This window comes from Vombatus ursinus, unplaced genomic scaffold (genome assembly GCF_900497805.2).
Source record: "Vombatus ursinus unplaced genomic scaffold, bare-nosed wombat genome assembly UNPS02009205.1, whole genome shotgun sequence".
In the NCBI taxonomy this organism is placed as follows: Eukaryota; Metazoa; Chordata; class Mammalia; order Diprotodontia; family Vombatidae; genus Vombatus; species Vombatus ursinus.
In genome coordinates, this window is record NW_020948983.1 from 6735688 (window position 1) to 6757765 (window position 22078).

Below are 22078 nucleotides of genomic sequence, written 5' to 3' on the forward strand. Positions count from 1 at the left end.
TGGTCTTTTAATTAGAAATGCTTAAAAGTCCTCTATTTCATTAAACATCAATTTTTTCCCCCGAAAGATTATATTAAATTTTGCTGGGTAGATGATTCTTGGTTTTAATCCTAACTCCTTTGCCTTCTGGTATATCATATTCCAGATATTCTGGTTCTTTAATGTGGAGGCTGCCAAATCCTGTGTAATCCTGATGGTAGCTCCATGATATTTGAATTGTTTCTTTTTGATTGCTTGCAATACTTTCCCTTTGATCTGTGAGCTCTGGAATTTGGATATGATGTTCCTAGGAGTTTTCATTTTGGGACCTCTTTTAGGTGGTAATTGGTAAAATCTTTTGATGTCTGTTTTTCCCTTTAGTTCTAATATATCAAGGCAGTTTTTTTTTAAAATAATTTCTTGAAAGATGTTATCCAGGCTTTTTTTTTTATCATAGCTTTCAAGTAGTCCAATAATTTTTGTATTATCTCTCCTAGATCTATTTTCTAGTTTGGTTGATTTTTCAGTGAGAAATTTTACATTTTCTTCTATTTTTTAACTTTTTAAATTTTATTTTATCATATGTTGATATCTCATGGAGTCATTAGTTTCCACTTGTTCAACTCTAATTTTTAAGGAATTATTTTCTTCAGTGAGCTTTTGTACTTCCTTTTCTATTTGGCCAATTCTGTTTTTCAAAGGGTTGTTTTTCCTTGGTAAATGTTTGTATATCTTTTCTCATGCTATTGACTCTTTGTGTGTGTGTGTGATTTTCTTGCATTACTCTCATTTCTTTTCCAAAATTTTCTTCTACTTCTCTAATTTGTTTTTTAAAATTCCTTTTAAAAATTGTTTCCCAGCTTTCTACTTTCCTTCTAATATTGGTTGCATTGGATTTGTTTGTGCAACAACTTTTCAATTTAATGTAATCAAAATCATCCATTTTGCTTTCATAATGTTCTCTATCTATAATTTTTTTACAGCCAGTGTCTCTGATAAAGGCCTCATTTCTTAAATATATAGAGAACTGAATCAAATTTAAAAGAATAGAAGTCATTCCCCAGTTGATAAATGGTCAAAGAATATGAACAGGTAGTTTTCAGATGAAGAAATTGAAATTATCTATAGTCATAAGAAAAAATGCTCTAACTCACTATTTATTAGAGAAATGCAAATCAAAACAACTCTGAGGTACCATATCACACCTATCAGATTGGCTAACATGACAAAACAGGAAAATGATAAATGTTGGAGAGGATGTGGGAAAATTGGAACACTAATACATTGTAGGTGGAATTGTGAACTGATCCAACCATTCTGGAGAGCAATTTGGAACTAGGCCCAAAGGGCTATGAAACTGTGCATATCCTTTGATCCAGTAATACCACAAATTACATTTTTCTTTGAGGCTTCACATGTAGCTATTTTGACACTTCCTCCTCTATGTTTATGCCTTGATCCTCCCTATCACCATAGTAATTTCATGTAATCAAACTTTTTTTTTTGGCTCATTTTTTCTACCTTTTTTTTGTGACTTGGTGTTTTTATATGAGAGTTGGGCTCTGGTCCTGCCCTGTCCCAGGCTTTTTGGGCTGGGGCTCTGAGTCTTACTACTGGCTTTCAGTGGGTGTTGGGGCTTAGATGCTTGCTTTCTCTGGAGGGGAGGCTTCTCCTCTGGCTTGTACTGGGGGGTAGGGCCTCCTTGTTGGCCTCCCCTGGGTGTGGGGTTTAGCTACTGGCCTGCTCCAGGGGTGGGGCCTTGCTACTAGGGTGCTATGGTAACTGAGTCTTTCTGGTGGCTGGCCCTGGAGGAGGGATTTTGCTGCTAGTCTTCCCAATGGGTGGGGTCCTGCTGCTGGTTTGCTATGGAAATGGAATCTCTGTGCTGGTAGGCCCCAGTGGCAGGTTCTCACTGCTGGCCCACTCTGGGAACGGGTCTTAACTAGTGGCCAGCAATGGGGTCAAGGCCTTGCTGGGAGTGGTGTCACTGGAGTGGGACCTTGCAGTGCTTCACAGAGTGCTCACTTGCCTAGGGGGCTGCTGACTTGCAGGAGGGTGGGCCCTTGCTGGTGGATTGCCCAGGCTTAGAGCCTTGCTTCAGGACCCCTGCTGTGAGTCTGGCTGCTGCTGCAGCTCTTGGACTTCACTCCCCTCCCACCCCAGAGAGACAGACCTTTCCTGCTGGGCTGGTAAGCTGCTTTCCTGCTCCTAGATCAACTCTGAGGTGATTTTCTAGCTGTTTGGAGGAGAATTTGGGAGGGCTTCAGAAGGTTCCTTCCTCTGCCATCTTGGCACCAGAAGTCTATTTTTTCCCAACATTATTGACACTTCTTCAGACTTCACTCTCCTCCACCGCCCACTCCCCAACCTTTAATACATTGATCATGCCTCGCATCATAGTCTTCATTCTGCACATTTTTGTTGTCATCTCTCTACTGAGAAGTTCCTGTATTTTTTGAGATTGCTATGTTCCTCAAGCCTTAGGGCAGAGAGGAATAGGAGTGTGGGGGATGGCTCAGTCTGTGAGTCTAACCAAGGTAACTGAGGACAGGTCCTGAGTGGCCCATCAATGCTTCCAATTTGTCAAGTGTCCTGCGAATGAGAGAATAGGAAGGCAGATGGAGGCCTTTAGCAGCCCAGCACTTGGAACATGCTGCTGGCTCATGATCTGGGCCAGCGGCCTCTCATTGCCTCATACATAGTATTATTGTTAGATAAGTACAAGTTCATCTCTGTTCCTTGATGAGATCAAATTTTACTGATTCTCTTTTGTTTGGCAAACATGTACTGAATGCCTGCTATGTCCAGTTCATTGTGATACATACAAAAATGAATGCCACAGTCTCTGCTCTTAAGGAATCTAAACATATGCATAAGTAACTATGATATAAGTTGAAAGGTTATAAATATAAGAGGTATGAAGACAATGCTCTGGGAGTTCAGGAATGAAAGAGGCAACTGTTCACACACTCTTGGGATGAGGGCAGGTCTCATGGGTGGTATAATCTTTGAACTGGTCCTTGAAAGGCAGAGGGGTAGAGGGAAAGGAAAAGCATTCCGTTTTAGGAATGATCTGACCAAAGACACAAAAGTATGAGATACATTTAAGGGATGAAGAGTGGTACAGTTTGGTTACAATGAGGGGCACATGAATTCAATTATATTCAACCGACTTTTACTAAGTGCCTATTATATTCAAGGCGAGGTCGGTCTGGTGGAGCTGATATAGGACTAGACTTGGAATCAGTGAGATCTGGTTCAAGTACTGCTCCTCCACATATTAATTGTGCAGCCATGGACAGTTTGCTTAACCTCCCAGTGCCCGAGGCTTCTCTCTTAGCCTAGCTTTATAAGCAATCTAATTGCATTAATGTGGAAGGAGTTTTGACATTGTGCATTTATTACATCAATGAAATCACAGTTTCAGCCTTCCCCAAAATGTATGAGGCACTATTTCAGTTACCCAAGAGACAAAGTCACACAGACAAAAGTCCCTGACCTCCAGTAGATTATATATAATTGGGGAAATACAGCATATATGTCTACTGCAAGGACAGTTGAGGAGGAGGAGGACATTACCAACTGGAGGAATCAGGAAAAGTTTCACAAAGATGATCCCATTTGAGATGATCCTTGAAAGAAGACAAGCATGAAGAGGGAGGGAGAACATTCTATGCCTAACAGTAAACTTGTGGGGAATTGAGGAAGGCAGGAGAGGGATGTCAAGTTTGGGGACCAGCAAGTGCTCCAGTTTGAGTAGAACATAAGACTTTGTGAAAAAAGACAGCATGAAATAAGTGTGGAAGAGGTAGTTTGGAGCCACATTGTAGAGGGCCTTAAATTCCAGGCTAAGAAATTTGTATTTTATTCTAGAGGTAATGCAGAACTACTCAAAATGTTTGAGCATGGTCAGACCTATACCTTAAAATTATTTTGGAAGCTGTATAGCAGATAGATTGGAGAGGGGAGAGAATGGAAGCAGGGATGTTACAGTTAGGATGCTATTATAGACTAGAGGTAATGAGGACCTGAACTAAAGTTGTTGCCATATGATTGGGGAGAAAGGAAAATCTGAGACATGTTATGGGAGTAGAATTGATAAGACTTGGCCACTGTTGTATATGGGGAGATGGAAGAGGGAAGAACTGATGCTCATTCTAAGGTTACAAACCTGAATAATTAGAAGGATGGTGGTGCCCTCACCAGAAATGAGGAAGTGTGGCAGATAGACTGGTTTAGGAGGATACAGTAATAAGTTCTTAATACAATATTATATGTATATATATATATATATATACACACACACACACACACACACATACATATACATACATATATAATTAACAGGGTAATGTATAATACAGTATTATATAATTATTAATACAGTAATAAATTCTTAATAAGTAATGTTTTAGACATAGTAAGTTTTAAGATGCCTGCAGGATATCCAGGGGGACATAACTAGCAAGGAGCTGATGCATGACTAAAGCTCATCATGGCATGGTAGGAAAAGCACTGTTTCTAGAGTCAGAAAACCTGGACCCAAATCCTACATCTGCTGTTTACTACCCATTTGATCTTGGGCGAGTCACTTAACTTCCTTGGGCCTCAGTTTCCTTACCTGCAAAATGAGACAGACTAAATGGCCAAGTCTTGATCTATTATCCTATAATACAGATTGTTGGAGTCATCTGCGGGAAAATGAGAGCTGATGAGATCTGGGAGAGAGTGTAAAGAGAAAGGAGAAGAGGGCCTAATGCAGAGCCCTGGGGACCAATGCCCACAGTAACAGGATAGGATTAATTGCTGGGTGATAATCCAGCAAAGGTGATTAAAAAGGAGCAGACAGGCAAACATGAAGAAAAGGAGGAAGGAACAATGTCTTGAGAGTCAAAGGAGGTAAAAGCACATATCCTGAAGGAGTGTTCAATGATGGCAAAAGTTGTAGAGGGGTCAAAGGTGATTAGGCCAAAGAAAAACCCATCAGATCTAGTGGTTAAAAGGTCAATGGCAACCCTGGCAAGAACAGTTTTGGTCAAGTGGTGGGAGCAGAAGCTAAATTGCAAGGGGTTGAAGAGTAAGTGGATGGTGAAAAAGTTGGAGGCAGCGAGTGTTGATTAGGTTCAAGACTTTGGCAGTAAAAAGGAAGAGAGAGAGGGATAGGATGATTGCATTAGGGAGCAGTAGAGCAAAGTGTAAGTTTTTTGTTTTGTTTTTTGTAGATTGGGGTAGATCTGAGCATGTTTGTAGGCAGTAGAGCAAGAGATAGTAAATAGAGATTGTAAAAGAAAGAGGGGGAAATGCTAGAGTGAGTAAGTTCTGGGAGAAGACAGGAAGGAATAGAATCTATGTGGAATTAGTGACATGAGGCATTGGCCTTGGAGAGAAGAAGGGTTACTTCTTCCTTAGAAGCAAGAGGAATGGAAAAGAAGGAAATGATTGTTGATAAAGGTTGAGTTGATAGGATTTGGTGACTAACCAAATTGGGGGAGGAGGGGGTAAAGGGAAGAGAGAGGGAAGAGAAAAGAAATAACGCTCAAGTTTTAAGCCTGGGTAACTGGTGGAATGGCTATGCCATTAACAAAAATAGGAAAACTGGGAGAGGTAGGCTTTGGAGAAAAGGTAAGTTCATTTCAAGATACGTTGAATTTGAGTACTGATGGGACATCCATGCGGAGATGTCCATTTGGCAATTGTAATCATTGGCTTGAATCTTGACAGAGAAATTGAAACTGAAGGTGTATTACAGTGTCATCCATTTGGAGGTGATAATTGAAATTGTTGGATTAAATGAGCTCTCCAAGGAATTGAGTATGTAGAGAGAAGATAAGATATAGACAAAAATATATAGAATTATATAATGTAATATTATAGTAATTATTATATTAATGTCATGTTAATAATTGTACCATTTTATTATAATTTTACCTTTATATTCTGTTAATAAAATAATAATTATATAAAGAGAGAAGATATAGAGAGAAGATAAAGGACACAGTTTTGGGGAACAGCTACATTTCAGGGGTGGTACAAAAAACAGAAGAAACAGGAAGGGAACTTTGTGAGAGCTGCCTGAAAGAAGCCACAGAATGAGACTGCAACAAGGATAGCAAGGTCAACAGTGATTCAGAGGTCAAGGAGAGTGGGGAGCCATTTCTAATTGAGGGATCTTACTTAGATTTTGGGGTCAGATTACACTTTTTCCAAAGCTCAGTGCCTGAGGGAGCATTTTGTCTCTGCTCATGTCACTTAGGAGCAGTTTGCCTTGCTATTCAGAAGGGAAGGGATTTGAGAGGGAACAAAGTATACTGGAAAGCATTGGATTCAGGAGATTGGATGTTAATCCTATCTTTGATGTTTAATAGCTGGGTGGCCAAGAGCCAGTCACTTAACCTCCCTGTGGTTTACCATATGGTAAAATGGGGATAGGCAGCTAGGTGGTGCACTGGATAGAGTGCTAGGGCCTGGAGTCAGGAAGACTCATCTTCTTGAGTGACCCTGTGTGACCCTGGGCAAGTCATTTAACCCTGTTTGCCTCAGTTTCCTCATCTGTAAAATGAGCCAGAGATGGAAGTGGTAAACCATTCCAGTATCTTTGCCAAGAAAACTCCAAAGAGGACCATAAAGAATCAGACATGACTGCAAAACAACTGAACAACAACAACAAAATGGGGATAATACAAGTACCTACAAGACTGCTGTGGAGCTCAGATGAGAGCACTTTGAAAACCTTAAGGCTTTAAACTGTGTTCTTTTTAGGGATGCCCCATATAAAGTGGGGGAGAGATAGTAGGAGGAGGAGAAAGGATAGAAGAAAGCAATTTGGGCACTTCCCAGTGCCTATGAGAGGAGAGCAAGGAATGTAGCAGCTTCTCTGAGTGGACTGGGTCTGTTGTTATAACCTGATTATGGCTCTTCTGCCCCAAGAACCTTTAGTCTTTGCCAGATGGAAACTCCACTGCTTGCTTTGCCTCTGGGGGAGCAGCTGTTCACAGGTTAACAAAAAACGAGGGGAATTTCCTGAGTTGGAACCTCACTCCAACTGTGTAGTGTCAACTCAGACCCAGGAATTTGTGTGTGTTTAAAATAGTGAGGCAAATTTATTTGCTTCAAGATTTCACGTAGACAAGTTTTAAAGTTCATTAGGTCACCATGAGCACCTTCCAAAGGGACTTGACTTCCTTGACAAAGATAGCTCTTATGATCTTTTGCAGTAGGCTTTCTTAATCTGGGGTCTGTGCGCTTGGTTGTTGTTTTATTAAAAATATTTTGTTGACTTTGTTTCAAATATAATTGGTTTCCCCTGTAATCCTATGCATGTATTTTATGCATTTAGAAATATTATTCTGAGAAGAGGTCTATAAGCTTCACCAGACTGCCAAAGGGGTCCATGACACACACAAAATGTTAAGATTTCTTGCTTAAGGGGAGCCTGACTATGGGGTTTACTACCTAGGAAACTTTCCCTGTCAGCTACCTCTGCAGGAAGGGCTCTGGTGTATAAAATAAAGGAACTTGGAAAGAAGTGTGAGGTGAGGAGAGAGGGGTGTCCAGGGGATTAGAAATTATGGAGGAGGCTAGCTCCTCCTCTAGAGAAAACATCACCTTTCTAGTGGCTTCTGCTCTAGGGCAGGGGGGCAGGAGAGGTTGTTTGAGAAAACATTAGTCAATGGAATTGATGTGGCAAAACCCAAAGCAACGCTGAGGAGAGCTTTCAGATGTAAGGCAGTTGTTCCAGTGGATGAATTCCAGACCCTGGGGAGATTTTCCAGAAAACCCATCCAGCTTCATAGTAGAAGCCAGCTCCATTTTCCATGGAATTGCTTTGCTGAGACACAAAGACTGTCTTCTCCAACTTCTTCAAATGATCACCTTTGCGCTGTCCAAGGTTCACTCTCCCTGAGGGAATTTCAAGAGCAGTGAATGAATCATCAGATAGGCCTTAAAGCCAGGATGAGCCAAGAGCCCGGTGACCCACACATACATCATATTTCCCTTTTTTCATCTCTGTAACAAGTCCCAACCTCCTCACAGCCAGCCATGGTTCTTAAGTTCACTGAGGGAATCTGGCTTGGATGGAGAAAAGAACAGCTGTGCAGGCTGGAGCATCTGAATGTGGAAAAACAGGGTAGCTGTCCCTGATGAGAAAATGCAATGGATGAAAGCACACAGCCCTAACTCAGCTGATTCTAGGTATGGGGTGAACCTATGTTCTCTCAGGCCAGAGGAATTTTTTAAAGTGTACTCCACACTTTGAATCTAGCAGTCATTCAGTCAATAAACATTTATTAACCTACTGCTATGTGCCAGGTACTGTGCTAAGTGCTCAGGAAGCAAATAAGAAAAAGAAAGATAGTCCCCACCCTCAAGGAGCCTACAATCTAATGGGGGAAGACAATACACAAATCAAACCTGAAAAGAGAAGAAGGGGGAAATGGGGAAGAAGGTACCCAGTATGGAGGCATGATGGAGACTAGCATGCCAAGACTTCACTGGTTCCTCCTTAGGAAGACTCTTGCCAACAACAGCTTTAGCTAAGTGAGAAGGGTATGATCCCCAAACCACCAAACAAACTTGTTCAGAAGTTATTAGTGGCCACAGACTAGGTCCCCATCAGGAACCATGTGGCAGAAAGTTGAGAGAAGATGGAAATTAGACCCATCGCTTTGCAGAGGGATGGCCGTAGGTGAGAATAAAACAGGATAGTGGCACAACTCTCTGCTCCAGCTAGTTAATTCAAGAACCTTAAGCTTATTCTGGTTTGCACTACTGTGGCCTGGGCCAAAGCCCTATCTAGTAGTGTCCAGTCTGTTGGGTTAGCTGCTACCATTGATTACCTGGGGCCCTTGCTCCCAACTAGCCACAAGCTTGGCAGCTTCTTCCTTTTCCTTTGAAAAGAAACAGTATTTATACTCTTAAGGGCTTTAAAGTAAATTTAGTACAAAACACTCCAGGATTTTTTCTTTTTTTTAAATCATTTTATTTTTCCCAGTTACATGTAAAAACAATTTTTAACATTCATTGCTTTTAAATTTTGAGTTCCAAATTCTCCCTTTCCCTCCCCAATATGGCAAGCAACTTGACATAGGTTATATATGTGCATTCATGCAAAATTTATTTCTAGATTAGTTGTGTTGTGAAAGAAAACACAGACCAAAAAAAATGTAAAAAATAAAGTGAAATATAGTATGTTTCAATCTGCATTCATATTCCATCAGTTCTTTCTTGGGATTTAGATAGTATTTTTCATCATGAGCCCTTTGAAATATCTTGGATCATTGTGTATTGCTGAGAGTAACTAAGTCATTCACAGATGATCATAGTATAATATTGCTGTTACTTTGTACAGTGTTCCCCTGGTTCTACTCATTTCACTTTGCATCAGTTCAAAGAAGTCTTTCCAGGAAAAATTTGTTGTGGGGAACATATGAAGGGTAACAGTTTCACAAATTGCAAAAGGGTCTTACAATTGAATCCCAGTCCACCTACATGATGCCTGTCTGCTTGTTTTAGCTTGCTTATGCCTTAAGTCTTATCTTCTTCTTAATATTCTATTTCCCTTGCCCTGGATTTGACTGGTCAGGCTAGAGGCACACAGTCCTTTTGTGTTCCATTTCTCTATCTTGCAAAAGATGCATATGTAATATTACAAATTTCTACTGCAAGTGATGAATCAGCAGTGTGATGTATTGGCCAAAAAGCTAAGGCAGTCATCTGATTTCTTCATTCACTAATAGAAGCCTTGCATCCACTGTAAGAGAGGTGGTAGTCCCATTCTGTCCTGGCCAGACCACTTCTGGAGTATTGTGCCTAGTGCTGGGCATCCCATTTTATTCTTTTTTCTTAATAATTTATTATTTATTTTTGGTTTTCAACATTCACTTCCATAAGATTTTGAGTTTTAAATTTTCTCCCCCTCCCACTCCTCTTCCCTCACAAGGTGTCATGCATTCTCATATAGGCTCTACTTATACATTCATATTAAGTATATTTTCCCATTAGTCATGGTGTAAAGAACAATTAGAACTAATGGGAGGAACCATGAGAGTGAAGAAGTAAAACAAAACAACAAAGGAAAAGGAGAGCAAATAGTATGCTTCCATCTGCATTCAAACTCTTTCTCAGTTCTTTCTCTGGGTGTTGATAGCAATTTCCATCATTAGTCTTTTGGAGTTATCTTTGATTCTTGCATTGCTATGAAGACCAAGTCTATCAAAGTCAGTCATCCCACAATGTGACTGTTACCGTGTACAACATTCTCCGGGTTCTGCTCATTTCACTCTGCATCAGTTCATGTAAGTCTTTTCAGGTTTTTTTGAAGTCTGCCTGCTTATCATTTCTTATAGCATGATAGTATGCCATTATATTCATATACCACAACTTGTTCAGCCATTCCCCAATTGATTGGCATCCCATCAATTTCTAATTCTTTGCCACCACAGAAAGAGCTACTATAAGTATTTTTGTACATGTGGGTCCTTTTCCCATTTTTATGATCTCTTTGGGATACAGACCTAGAAGTGGTATTGCTGGGTCAAAGGGTATGCCCAATTTTATAGCCCTTTGATCATAGTTCCAAATTGCTCTCCAAAATGGTTGGATCAGTTCACAACTCCACCAACAATGCACTAGTGTTCCAATTTTCCCACATCTACTCCAACATTTATCTTTGTCCTGTTTTATCATGTTAGTGGGCATCCCATTTTAGAAAGAATGTTGAGAACTAGGAGAACACTGTACACAGTAACAGCAATATTGTGGCAATGATAATCTGTGAAAGACTTAGTTACTTTGATTAACACAATGATCCTTGTAAGACAATTCCAAAGGACCCATGATAAAAATGCTGTCCACCTGCCCAAAGAAAGTTGATGAATTCTGAATGCAAATTACTTTTTTTGGTTGTTTTTTCTTGTGGGGGAGGGGTCTTTTGCATCATGACTAATATGGAAATATGTTTTGCATGACTTCACATGTATAATCATATTGCTTGCCTTCTCAGTGGGTGGGGGAGAGGTAGAAAGGAGGGAGAGAATTTGGAACTCAAAATTTTTTAAAACAAATGTTAAAAATATTTTAATGTAATTGGAAAATATTTAAGGAAATAACAAAAAAATTAAAGAAAGAATGTTGACTATCTGGAATGTATCCCAGAATCAATGTAAACCAGAATGACAAAGGAACTCAAAGTAATGCTTTAAAAGTATATATGTATATTAGAAAGAACCAGGTATTCCAAGTGGAGATATTTAGCCTGGAAAAGAGAAGACTAGGGGAAAAGGGAAGGGAAAAAGCATTTATATACAGCCTACTACATGCTGGATTGTGCTAAGCACTTTACAAATATTATCTCATTTAATCCTCACAACAACTCTGTAAGGTAGGTGCTGTTATTGTCCCCATTTTGCAGATGAGAAAACTGAAGCAAATGGAGGTTAAGTGACATGCTCAGGGTCACACAACTAATAAGTGTCTGAGATCAGTTTTGAACTCAGGTCTTCATGACTCCAGGCCCAGCATTCTATCTGCTGTACCACCTAGCAGCCTCAGCTAGGGGAAAGAAGGGGAGGGACATGATCATTGTTTTTTCCAATATTTGAAGAACTGATATGTGGAAATTATGTCAGTGTGTACCTGGGCAAATCACTTAATCTCTCTTTGCCTTGATCTACTGGACAAGGAAAAGGCAAATCTCTCCAGTACCTTTGCCAAGAAAACCCCAATGAACAGTATGGTCCACAGGGTCGTGAAGAATTGGACAGGACTGAGCAACAACAAACATTTTGGTTTATTGTAAGGAAATATTTTTCTCTCTCTTTTTCAAAGTTTTAACTACTTACTAAGTGCCTATCATGTGCCAGGCACTATGCTAAGTGCTTTACAAAACATTTATACGTGTTTCATTTGATCTTCATAACCATTCTTGGAGTTGGTACTATTATTATCACATTTTACCACTGAAGAAACCTAGGCAGATAGAAGTTAAGTACTTACCCAAAGTCATAGAGTAAAGGTAAAGTGACTTGCCCAGGCAGGGTCACACTGAAGGGAATGATTTTGTAACTGGGCTGCCTAAAAATGTAACTGGCTACCTCAGAGGGTACCAGAAATAGTCAGATAAAGACTAGATAACTGCTAATCTGGGATTTTATGTAAGTGACTCCTGTTTTAGGTAGGCATTAGAGCAGATCAGAGGTGTCAAACACACTGACTGAATGCCTGCAGCTCTCCAGAGCGCAGCCCAAACTGGATTAAAATGTAATTGGGAAATAAATAAAAAATACTGTGTGTGTGTGTGTGTGTGTGTGTGTGTAATGTACACATACATACATACATATACACACACATACATCATTTTAAAACTAAGTCAATATGCAATCTACAGAGATCCCTACGTACTTCCATACATAAATGGCCCCCATTTCTATTTGAGTTTGACACCACTGAAGCAGATGACTCCTAAGGTTTCTCCCAACTCTGTTTCCATGACTTTTATGATGTCAGGGTCTAGAAAAGTATTTTTTTCCTCTAGCTCCCCAGTTCAGGAATTGCCTGGATTACCCCACTGACCACGGCCTTGGACAATCCCTTCTGTTCTCTTTCTCTGCTTCCAGCAAAAAAAAAATTCTTCCCTCTCAGAATTCCAAAGCTCTTCCTCCTACCCCTCAAACTTCATATTTTAGCCTCATGCCACCTCCCTCCCCCTTCCTGTCGGGGAGAGGGGAGGAGGGTCTCCATATTCTCATCCCCAGAAGCTACTTCCATTTCACTGCAACTTATCCCTCTATTCTGGGTACCCTTCTTGAAACAAATTCCTCTAGTTACACTCCTGATTGTTGATGGTCCTCACAGGAGTGAATGAAAATGTGCCCCTAGAAAAGATAAGAGTAGGGCTCTGATGTGACTGTGTGAATGCCATCCCTGACTCCAAAGCAGCCAGCTGCTCTGACTGCCTCGGGAGAAACAGATGTTCTCAAGCTGATTGCCATCAGATTTCTCTGCTTTACACTCCTCCATCTTCTCTGGAAATGAAGAGATAAAAGGCCTAGTCCTAAATGAGTTAACTTAATTGGGAGAGTTTCACACAACTTGTCTATTGATACATCTGAATAATTTAGCCATGACCTACTCACTGACCCTTCCTCCTCTCTCCACCCCCAATCCAAAGACATGTCTCACAATACTGACTTCTTGAACTTCCTGTACTTTAATACACATTGTGGTTGTGTTGCAAAAGTAAGGAATTGGTGCACCCTCACTGCTGGGTCAGAGCTCTTAGAGTGTATGTTTTTATTACACTTGAGGGAAAAAAAAACTTTATTCGAACAGGGCCTAAGCACAGAAATTTAGCTTTCTTACACTAGAGAACAGGGCGTTTTCACACTAAGATTATGAGAATCTGCATCTGAATCCAAATCCCAGATGTCTGGGTATTTTCAAAGAAACGTCATCACCTACTAGATAATAGAAAAGTTTTCATCCAAAAGGTTCCAGCCTTCCCATCCAATCAAGCCTGATCTGGCTTCATTTGAAAGAATTTAGAGATCCAGGACTACCTTATTCATAAAATGAATGGACCTCTCCTATTGCTTACATGAACTTTGCCCAGGCTGACCCCCATGCCTATAATGCTCTCCTTTCTCAACTTGACGTCTTCCAATCTCGAGCTTCCAATCTGCTCAAGGGCAGATCTCCTAAAATGAAGCCTTTCCTGATAATTCTAGTAGTTAGTGCTAGTGATCCTTCCCAACTCCCAAAATTACTTTATACATGTATGTGTATATATGTGTATGTGTGTATGTATGTGTGTGTGTGTGTGTGTGTGTGTGTATGTATGTATATAAAGGAAGAAGGCTCAGAGAGCTAGATTGAGTCAATCAATGGAGAAAGCAGAAGCTATGTTGCCTCTACCACACAATAAAGCGGATCTTCTGATACCATTTTGATATATTTGAATCTATTCTTTCCAGGGAACTTGTGTGGGCAAGAGCATAGGGGATTGTTTCTCTAACAACTGCCCTTGCATATCCATTTAATAAATCCCCTTTTCTAAAAAGTTTATTGAATCTAACTGATAATTATTGGGAAGCTCATCTGTGAGGGCTTATGAGCAAGAATACTAAAACCCCAATGACCCTCAGCGTTGCTCCTAGAACTCTGAGAGGAGTCAGAGTAATCCACCTTTAGTGGAAGTTGATGAAGTAGCCATGGAGGGAGTGTTATATAGATATATATGTATGTATATATATATGTATATGTGTGTGTATATATATGTGTGTGTGTGTGTATGTGTGTGTATATATATATATATATATATATATATATATATATATAGTATTTATTTTTCTGTATTCATATTATTTCCACCTAGTAGAATGTTTCCTCAAGGGCAAAACTGTTTCAATTTTTGTCTTTGTATCCCTAGCACAGTACCCAATACATAGTAGGAACTTAATAGATGTTTATTGAGTTGAATTGAATTATCCTATTGTCAGCCCTTTGTGTCCTTCCACCAAAAAAAAAAAAAAGATTTGGCCACATCCTTGGGGAAATCCTGGGCTATTGGTTCTATATATCACTAGTCCCTTCGATATTGTGTGTTCTGTGTGATCCAAGAATGGATGAGTTAAGCAAAATCAAACCATCTCCTGAGGCAAAGTTTTGGATACATCAGTATATTCACTATGGTTTTTATGCTTCCAAGCTTTGACATCAGGTATTGAGTTCCCATTGTATTCAAGACCCTCTGATAGGAACTGTGGAGGATAAAAAGATGTATAAGAGGTGGTCTCTGCCCTCACAAAAGAATTAGATTTGTAGACATCTGCTGTCTAGTGGAGGCAGCCCCCTATTTTCTGACCCCTCTACCTTTTGCTTCCTTAGTTTGGCAGGTTTATGCATAACTTAGCCAGTCTGGAAGATGGCCATTTTCCCCACTTTTGCAACCTTGGGTTATTGCCAAGAGGTCAAGTAATATGTTCATGTATGTCTTTGTGAGCACACATGCCTGGAAGCTTGAATTTCTAAGAAAAGTCTTAGAAATCACGCTGGGACGTTTCCCAGGTTCTGGAATCTTTTCAAAGACTTTAGTGACATTTATCTGCTTCCTTGATTTGTACTCCTATCAACTTAAAAGATATCCGGTATGCTTCCTAGGGTTGGCTTTCAGCTTTGCTTGACCTACTGACAATACTGTTTTGATTGTGTTGAACTGAGAGTCCCTGTTAGAAAGAGGAAGTACTTCTAGTGTGCCCTAGTTCATAAGAAGACAATCAGATGCCTCTTACACCACCTGCCCATCATTCCTCCCCACTGCACCCCTTTCCCAGAAAGTCACACCAACAATTCAGCCTACAAGGACTTTGGGCTGGGATAGGCTCCTGGGTAATCATAGGTGGATCTGTACTAGGATTTGCCCAGGAAAGATACTGTATGTAGGATAGGATAAAAGTCCTGATTCAGAATCTTCTGCTCCAACTGAGTATAATTCTCCAGTAAAATGTCCCTAAAAGTTAGCACGCCCTAGGGCATCGCCACAGAGATATAGTTATTGTATTGTTAGAATAGATATTGAGATATAGTTTTATAAAGCTATAGTTGTGTATGTTACCTACATCTATGGGGCAAAGCCATAGTGAGTTGCTGGGCTGCTGGCCTTTATGATAATAATGAACTTTTCATAGTACTTTAAGGTTTACAGACCCATTACCACACAAATCCTTTTAAGGTAGATAAATACACTATCATTATCCCCATTTTACAGATAACGAAGCTGAGTTTCAAAACGGTTAATAGTAGACTCTTGCTAGTAAGTGTCAGAGCTTTGAACTTTGGATTTTGAATTTGAAACCTGGATTTTCTAATTCCAGGATCGATGTCCTTTAGTACATTACAACATTACATTATATACATTACAACACACTCCTTTTTTTTTTTTTAAAGCATTCACCTGTAATGTTGGAGAAAGGAAGAAAAAGGTGGTTGATGAGAATAATTAACCGAAGTTTCTGAAAGAACTTAGTGTCTAGCCCCCTAGGGGGGCCTCCTTTCCATTTTTTCCTTACAAATCTCCATTTCCTAAAGCATGAAGAATACTTAAGCTAGATTGAAGGAATGGTTGGTCTTAGGCAGCTCTCTCAAAGACCACAACCATCTCTTGTATGTTGAAAGTCAAACACATACAGTATTTAAAAACCCCCAAGTATAACGAAACAGTGCTCTAGATCTCTTTATTGTGAAATTCATAACTTGACAAATTTGTCGTTTCTGTTCTTCATCCTTCGTTCCCAAAGAAGACCAAAGACAACTTAATAAATGGTACCTCAATATCTCCCATGGATTTTTTAAATTTAAGAAATCATTGTAAAGGTATGTTTATAGATCATCTAAAATGTTAAAACATTTACAATCTGATAAGCATTTGTGAAGATGCTAGACATGGTTAGTTGATTGCTAAACATTTATTGACTAGTTGACCCTTCTTTCTTTCCTGGTACATCTTACAACATCCCAGTAAGTAATAATAATAGCTAATATTTTTATAGGGCTGGAGGACCTGCGTTAAAGTTCTAGCTCTCAGTGACCATGGAGCCTGCCATTTAGCCTCTGGAAGCCTCAGTTTCTTCATCTGAAAGGGGGGGAGGGTCAGATGTTCTCTAAGGTATTCAGCTTTAAACACTAAGGATTTTTTTTTCACATTGCTTCCCAACCCCTTGCTCATAAACCTAACTGGTTTCCCTATCTGGTTGAAATTAACTGATTCCAAAACCATATAACATTTTTCTTTTAGAAAATTTTTCCAAGAACTCCTTTCATCCTTCCACTGAAAGAGTTAATTCTGAGTTTTTTCTCCTGTATCTTTATTTGAAAAAAACAATGTTTGTTTTATTTGTTCATTCCACAGATTCCAGAAAGGAAACAGCTCCCAGTCCCAAAGATCGAGTCTCCAGAGGGATATTATGAAGAGGCAGAGCCATATGATACTTCCTTAAATGGTACATCCCAGTAGCTTCACCATTAAGGGTGATTTAAGTACTTCATGCCCATGAGAAGGGAAGTGCTTTTAATGCCCCAGGAGCTATAGACATTCCTGTCTTGTAGCTGAAAGGCAAGAGAAATCTGGTTGGGATTTTAAAAGGTGGCTCCCTATCAGCATTCAATATCAGATATGACTTAAGAATTGTCCCTGCAGACAGGGCAGCTCCTCCAAGAAGGCTCTCTCTGGTCTAAATGGGATGCGTGGCTAGGACTAGAGGGCAATCTTGAATTGGCTCAGGATCAGAAGGCTTATGGGGTCTGGTGTTTCCTGTTGTCATGTTCTGCTGAGCATTGCTGACATCAGCACTTACAGGGACAGGAAGGGTCAAGTGTCCACGCCAAATGAGGTGAAGTCTGAAACAGAACTGAGAAGCTTCTTTGTAACCAGGCTCTGATAAAAGAATGAGAGGCTCTTAGCCGGTTTAGAGGTGCGACCCAGGCTCCCTCCTGAACTTGGCTGCTCAGGGATAATAGAGTCATAGTCATAGATCTCAAACTGAAAGAATCCTTAGAAATCATTGAATCCAAACCCCTTATTCTACAGATGAGGAAACCATGGCTCAGAAATATTGCACACCTTGCCCAGAGATATACCGCTAGTCATATGTGTCTGAGGCAAGATTGGAACCCACATCTTTCTGACTTCAAATCCAGTGGTGTCTTACTACATCACAACTTTTAGGATAGGTTGGTTAAATCACAAAGGCCCTCCTCAGTTGAACATCTAAGTGCAGAACTGAATCTTGACACAAAGGGACCACAGAGGGAACATGAGAGGTGATTATTGTGGGTTCTTCCTCTATCACTCCCAAACTACTATGCCTATCATCCTTTTCTCCATGCTTCTTTCTCTCTACCTCTTCCTCTTTCCTTTACTCTTTTCCCTGATTTCTCTGCCAGTACCTCACCATTCCTTGCTTTCCAGTTGAGGCTTCAAGGCTAAGGATATCTGACCCTTGCTATAATGCATCTTATATTCTTCTGAGATGCCCCAGCTTAAAACAGAACAGTATGATTTGATCAGCTGTCTACCTCTCTTGGTGAGTTTGTGCGACATTAGAGGGGACATTTATATAGGCCAGCAGGTAGCCATAATGGATCTTGTTAGAGGACAGGTCCCCTTCAGACTTCCCTGTAATACAGAACAAGAGAGTGAGATGGTTGCCACATTTATTTGTTAAAGTTTTAATATGTCTTCTTCAGCATTTAGTGGGTCAAGGTATCATGTAGTACCTCAGATTGATTTAGCCAGGAAAGTCCGTATCCAGGGAAACATGAAAAGTATGCTGAGAAGATATTCATCCAGAGGATCCTCTTTGGTCCTGAGATTGGTACTGACCATTATTCCTAGTGGCTAATCTACCAGCAAATAGAGACCTAGATAGAATCTTAATTTTATTATTTTTAAACTTAATTTATTTTTTAGTTTCAACATTCACTTCCATAAGATTTTTGAGTTCAACATTTTTAGAATCTTAATTTTAAAGGGACCTTAGAGATCATTTACTTCAACCACCTTATTTCTCAGTTGAGGAAATTGAGAGGTTGTGACTTGCATAATGTCTCAGAGCTATGAGGTCATTTCTGTCAAGGTCAGAGTTGAAATTTTTAGCCTTCAAGTTCTTAAGAACACCAGCCCTGAAGTCGGGAGGACCTGAGTTCAAATCCAGTCTCAGACCAAACAGTTAACACTTACTAGCTGTGTGACCCTGGGCAAGTCACTTAACCCCAATTGCCTTAAAAAAAAATAGGGATGTAAAACTGTTAGCATGCGGCCTTAGAAAGAACGTCAGATTTGAGGTTATTTAGAAATCTTTGCAGTTTTAGACTTAAGTTTATATGATCAGATTTTATATGTTTTCAATAAAACTACCGGTTACTAAGTTGAAAGGATTATCTCTCCTGGAACTAACTGGATAAGCATCAGTTATATGAGAATATTTGGTCACCAGTTGTGTCTGAATGGAGGGATGGACTAAATAATTTGTGGCCTTTGGAGATTAAGAAGTTCCTGCCCTCTCACCATTCATTTTCTGTACCCAGCACTCATTTTTGCCACATATCCCTTGTACCAAAGACCATAGGATCCTACGTCTAGAGCTTGAAGGAACATTGGAGACCATCTAGTGCAACCTGCTCATTTTGCAAATGAGGTAAACTGAGGCTCAGAGAGGTCACATCTACCTAGGTTCCTAAATCTGGAGCTGGAAGGCCATCTAGTCCAAACCCCTTACTTTAAAGATTAGAAAACTTGGGCCTAGGGAGGTTAAGTGACTTTGCCCTAGGTCCTCTGACTCTGGAGTCAGTCCTCTTTCCCCAGTACCACAATACTTCGAGCTTGAAACAGAGATAGCTAAAACAGGTACCTCTCTCTCTGTGCTCAGAATTAGCATAGCCAAACTTCCCAACTATAGCTAGCCCTGGCCCCAAACCAAGCAATAAAGGAATCAAATAGAGGGGGATTGAGGAGGAAAGAATATCAGCTTAATGTTAGAGGCTCAAAGCTCCAATTTTTAAATCCCTTCTTCTCAACTTGGTACAAAACCTGTGGCATAAATGTTGTGTTGTTAACAGAATACCAAATTTAAAATCAAAACCAAATTAACAATGGATAGCATTGGAAAAACTCTGGCCCATCATGGATCAGGAGACCTATCTTCTTATTCCAGTTGTAATAATTGTTCTCTGTATAACCTTGAACAAGTAACTTAATCTCTCCCCCTCCCTGCCTCACCTCCTCACCTTGCCTGTGGTCTTCTCTCCTTTTCTCCCAGGCCCTCTTCCACCCCCTTCTTCCCTCTTCCCATTTCTCTCCTCTCCCCCTGCCTCATCACGAAAATAGGGGAAAATATCAGCTCTACCTTACCTCACCAGGCTTGCTATGGAGATTAAATGAGATTAAAGTATAAAGCAAATGTAAATGTAAAAGATTATGTTTTATCATTGTCAGTAGCCATGAATGAATATTGCTAAAGAGAATGATGTCACTGGGTGACAGTGAAGATAGGTGATACTATGGGGCCCTGTGAAGAAAAAGAGCTGAAGAGTCAGGATGAGATAGGAAATATGTTTTCTATGGCTACCTCTGCTTCTCTCATACTGTGTTTTCACCTACCATATGTTTCTAGGCTCTGGAAAGTTGGGATCCCAGTTTTGCTCGATGTAATTCGAAGAGCAGTGGTCTTATGGTTAGATGTCTGTCTGTAATTGATGTGCTGAACATCCGATACTTTTTCAAACAGTTGGTCTGGACTGCAATTTCACACCAAAGCTCAGGGCTGCTTTGTTAGTGTCTGACAGGCGAGATAGGCAAGGCAAATCAAGAACCTGCAGGTTGGGGTGCTTTAGCAGGCTGAAATGGTGACTCACTGAAGCATCCACCTCTGTATTTTAGATAATCTTCTCTCTCCTGGCAAGTACCAGCTTATGCCTGACTCCCAGAGAGTGGGAGAGAGGGGGTTGGAAGGAGGTGAGACTCTTCATAATGGAAACACTTGTCATGGGCTTTGGTTTAGAAAGACTTAAATGCTAGACTCATGCTTCCTGTTGTTCATCACTGTTCAGTGAATTTGGGTTAATTCATTACAGTGAGAGTTTGGGTCGTTGCAAGGACATCTTAATTGATCTGGGTATTACTAACTTAGTAGGCAACCAGAATTACACAGGGAGGACTTTTTAAAATTGCAAGGTGGATGGGAGAAATACAAGCTTGTTGGCTCTCAAGAAAGAGTCAGAATTGAGAGATGATTTGGGAGATAAATAGTCAACTTGCTTCATAATGATGTTAATATGTACTCAGGTTGAAAATTGGCCTTTTGATGAATTGACCATCCATATTTGTGATTCTCTTTGTGCCTAATTTAAAGATTATATGATAGTGTCAATTGTCATGCTACCTTGGTCCATAGGACCTCACCTGCATTGAATGAAAGTAATTTTGTTGACTTCCTGAAAGTCGGAATTGTTTGATGTACCTCTTTCTCCATGCATGCCTGATTACTCACTGTTACTCACTGACTGTTACTGTTACTGAATGAAGTAACAGGATAGGACAGTTTTCAGCTGAAACCAGGCTCCACTCTTCTTACCTCAAACCTTAATCATACCATTTGTGACTCTCTTTTTCTTTTCTTCTCCCCACCCCCATGCCTTTTTTCCTTCTGAATATTGTACAGGTCATTCTGGTACATTTTCCACCACTGGAATCCCAAAATGGGTGCAGGTACCTGAGGGAGTCATTTATGCCACAATCACCTTGGGTACTGCCCTTTTCTGGATTTGGAATGCTATACCCTTGTATCCTTACAGAGAAACTTTGGGAAATGTTATGAACTGTCAAAAAGAGTATTCGTTACTGTCCCTTTCTCTGCCCATGTGCATGTCCCTATCCTGCCCCTTATTACCGTGCCCTCACTAATAGTTATTTCTGCCCTTCTTACTTGACTTTGCTTCTATAGCCAAAGGGGCATATGCCCATCATATTCCTAAGACAGTCCAGGGAGGAGACTGGTAAAATGGGAGACCACATTTTAGATGCCTTTCGTGACGATGGGCTTAAATAACTACATAGTGGAGGGTAGCTCTATATTCCATTCTCAGAGTCTTGTGGCATACTGAATTCTGCTTCTAGGAATACTGTCATTGCTCTCCTTTATCATTATTACTCATAGGCCCTGGTAGTTATAATAATACTAATGTCCTGAATGTTATCCAAGGCATGTAAAGTACTACTTTACTATGTTATCTCAGTTTCTTTTATAATGTACCATTGGAGTAGAATTGCATAGGCCCTCAGAGGTCACCTAGCCAATCTTTACCCATTAGGCCTTGTTCAAACACCTCTAGATGCCTCACAAGGCAGCCCATTCCATTTTCAGACAGCTCTCATTATTAAAAAGTCTTTCCTAATGTTGAGCCAATTTGTAAAATCCATTTAATTGATTAAATGAGTAGAGTATGGCTAGGAATAGGTGAAGAATTTGTGAAGGAGTTAATTTGGAGGTCGTAAAAACAGGTTGCCTCATTGGTGGATTTGACAACAGGATGAAAGAGGAAGGGAGAT

The 22078-nt window shown here is 40.1% G+C and overlaps 2 protein-coding genes across 4 annotated transcripts in view; one reads left to right on the forward strand and one right to left on the reverse strand.

The window, feature by feature from the left end:
- AFAP1L2 (actin filament associated protein 1 like 2) overlaps positions 1–22078 on the forward strand; it is a 138973-nt gene that overhangs the window by 88802 nt on the left and 28093 nt on the right. For all 3 annotated transcript variants that reach the window (XM_027851682.1, XM_027851683.1, XM_027851684.1), the window contains one exon: positions 16883–16973. In XM_027851682.1, the coding sequence (XP_027707483.1) occupies positions 16883–16973 (91 nt within the window). The remainder of the gene's footprint in view (positions 1–16882; positions 16974–22078) is intronic.
- VWA2 (von Willebrand factor A domain containing 2) overlaps positions 1–22078 on the reverse strand; it is a 131005-nt gene that overhangs the window by 29577 nt on the left and 79350 nt on the right. The window lies entirely within an intron of this gene.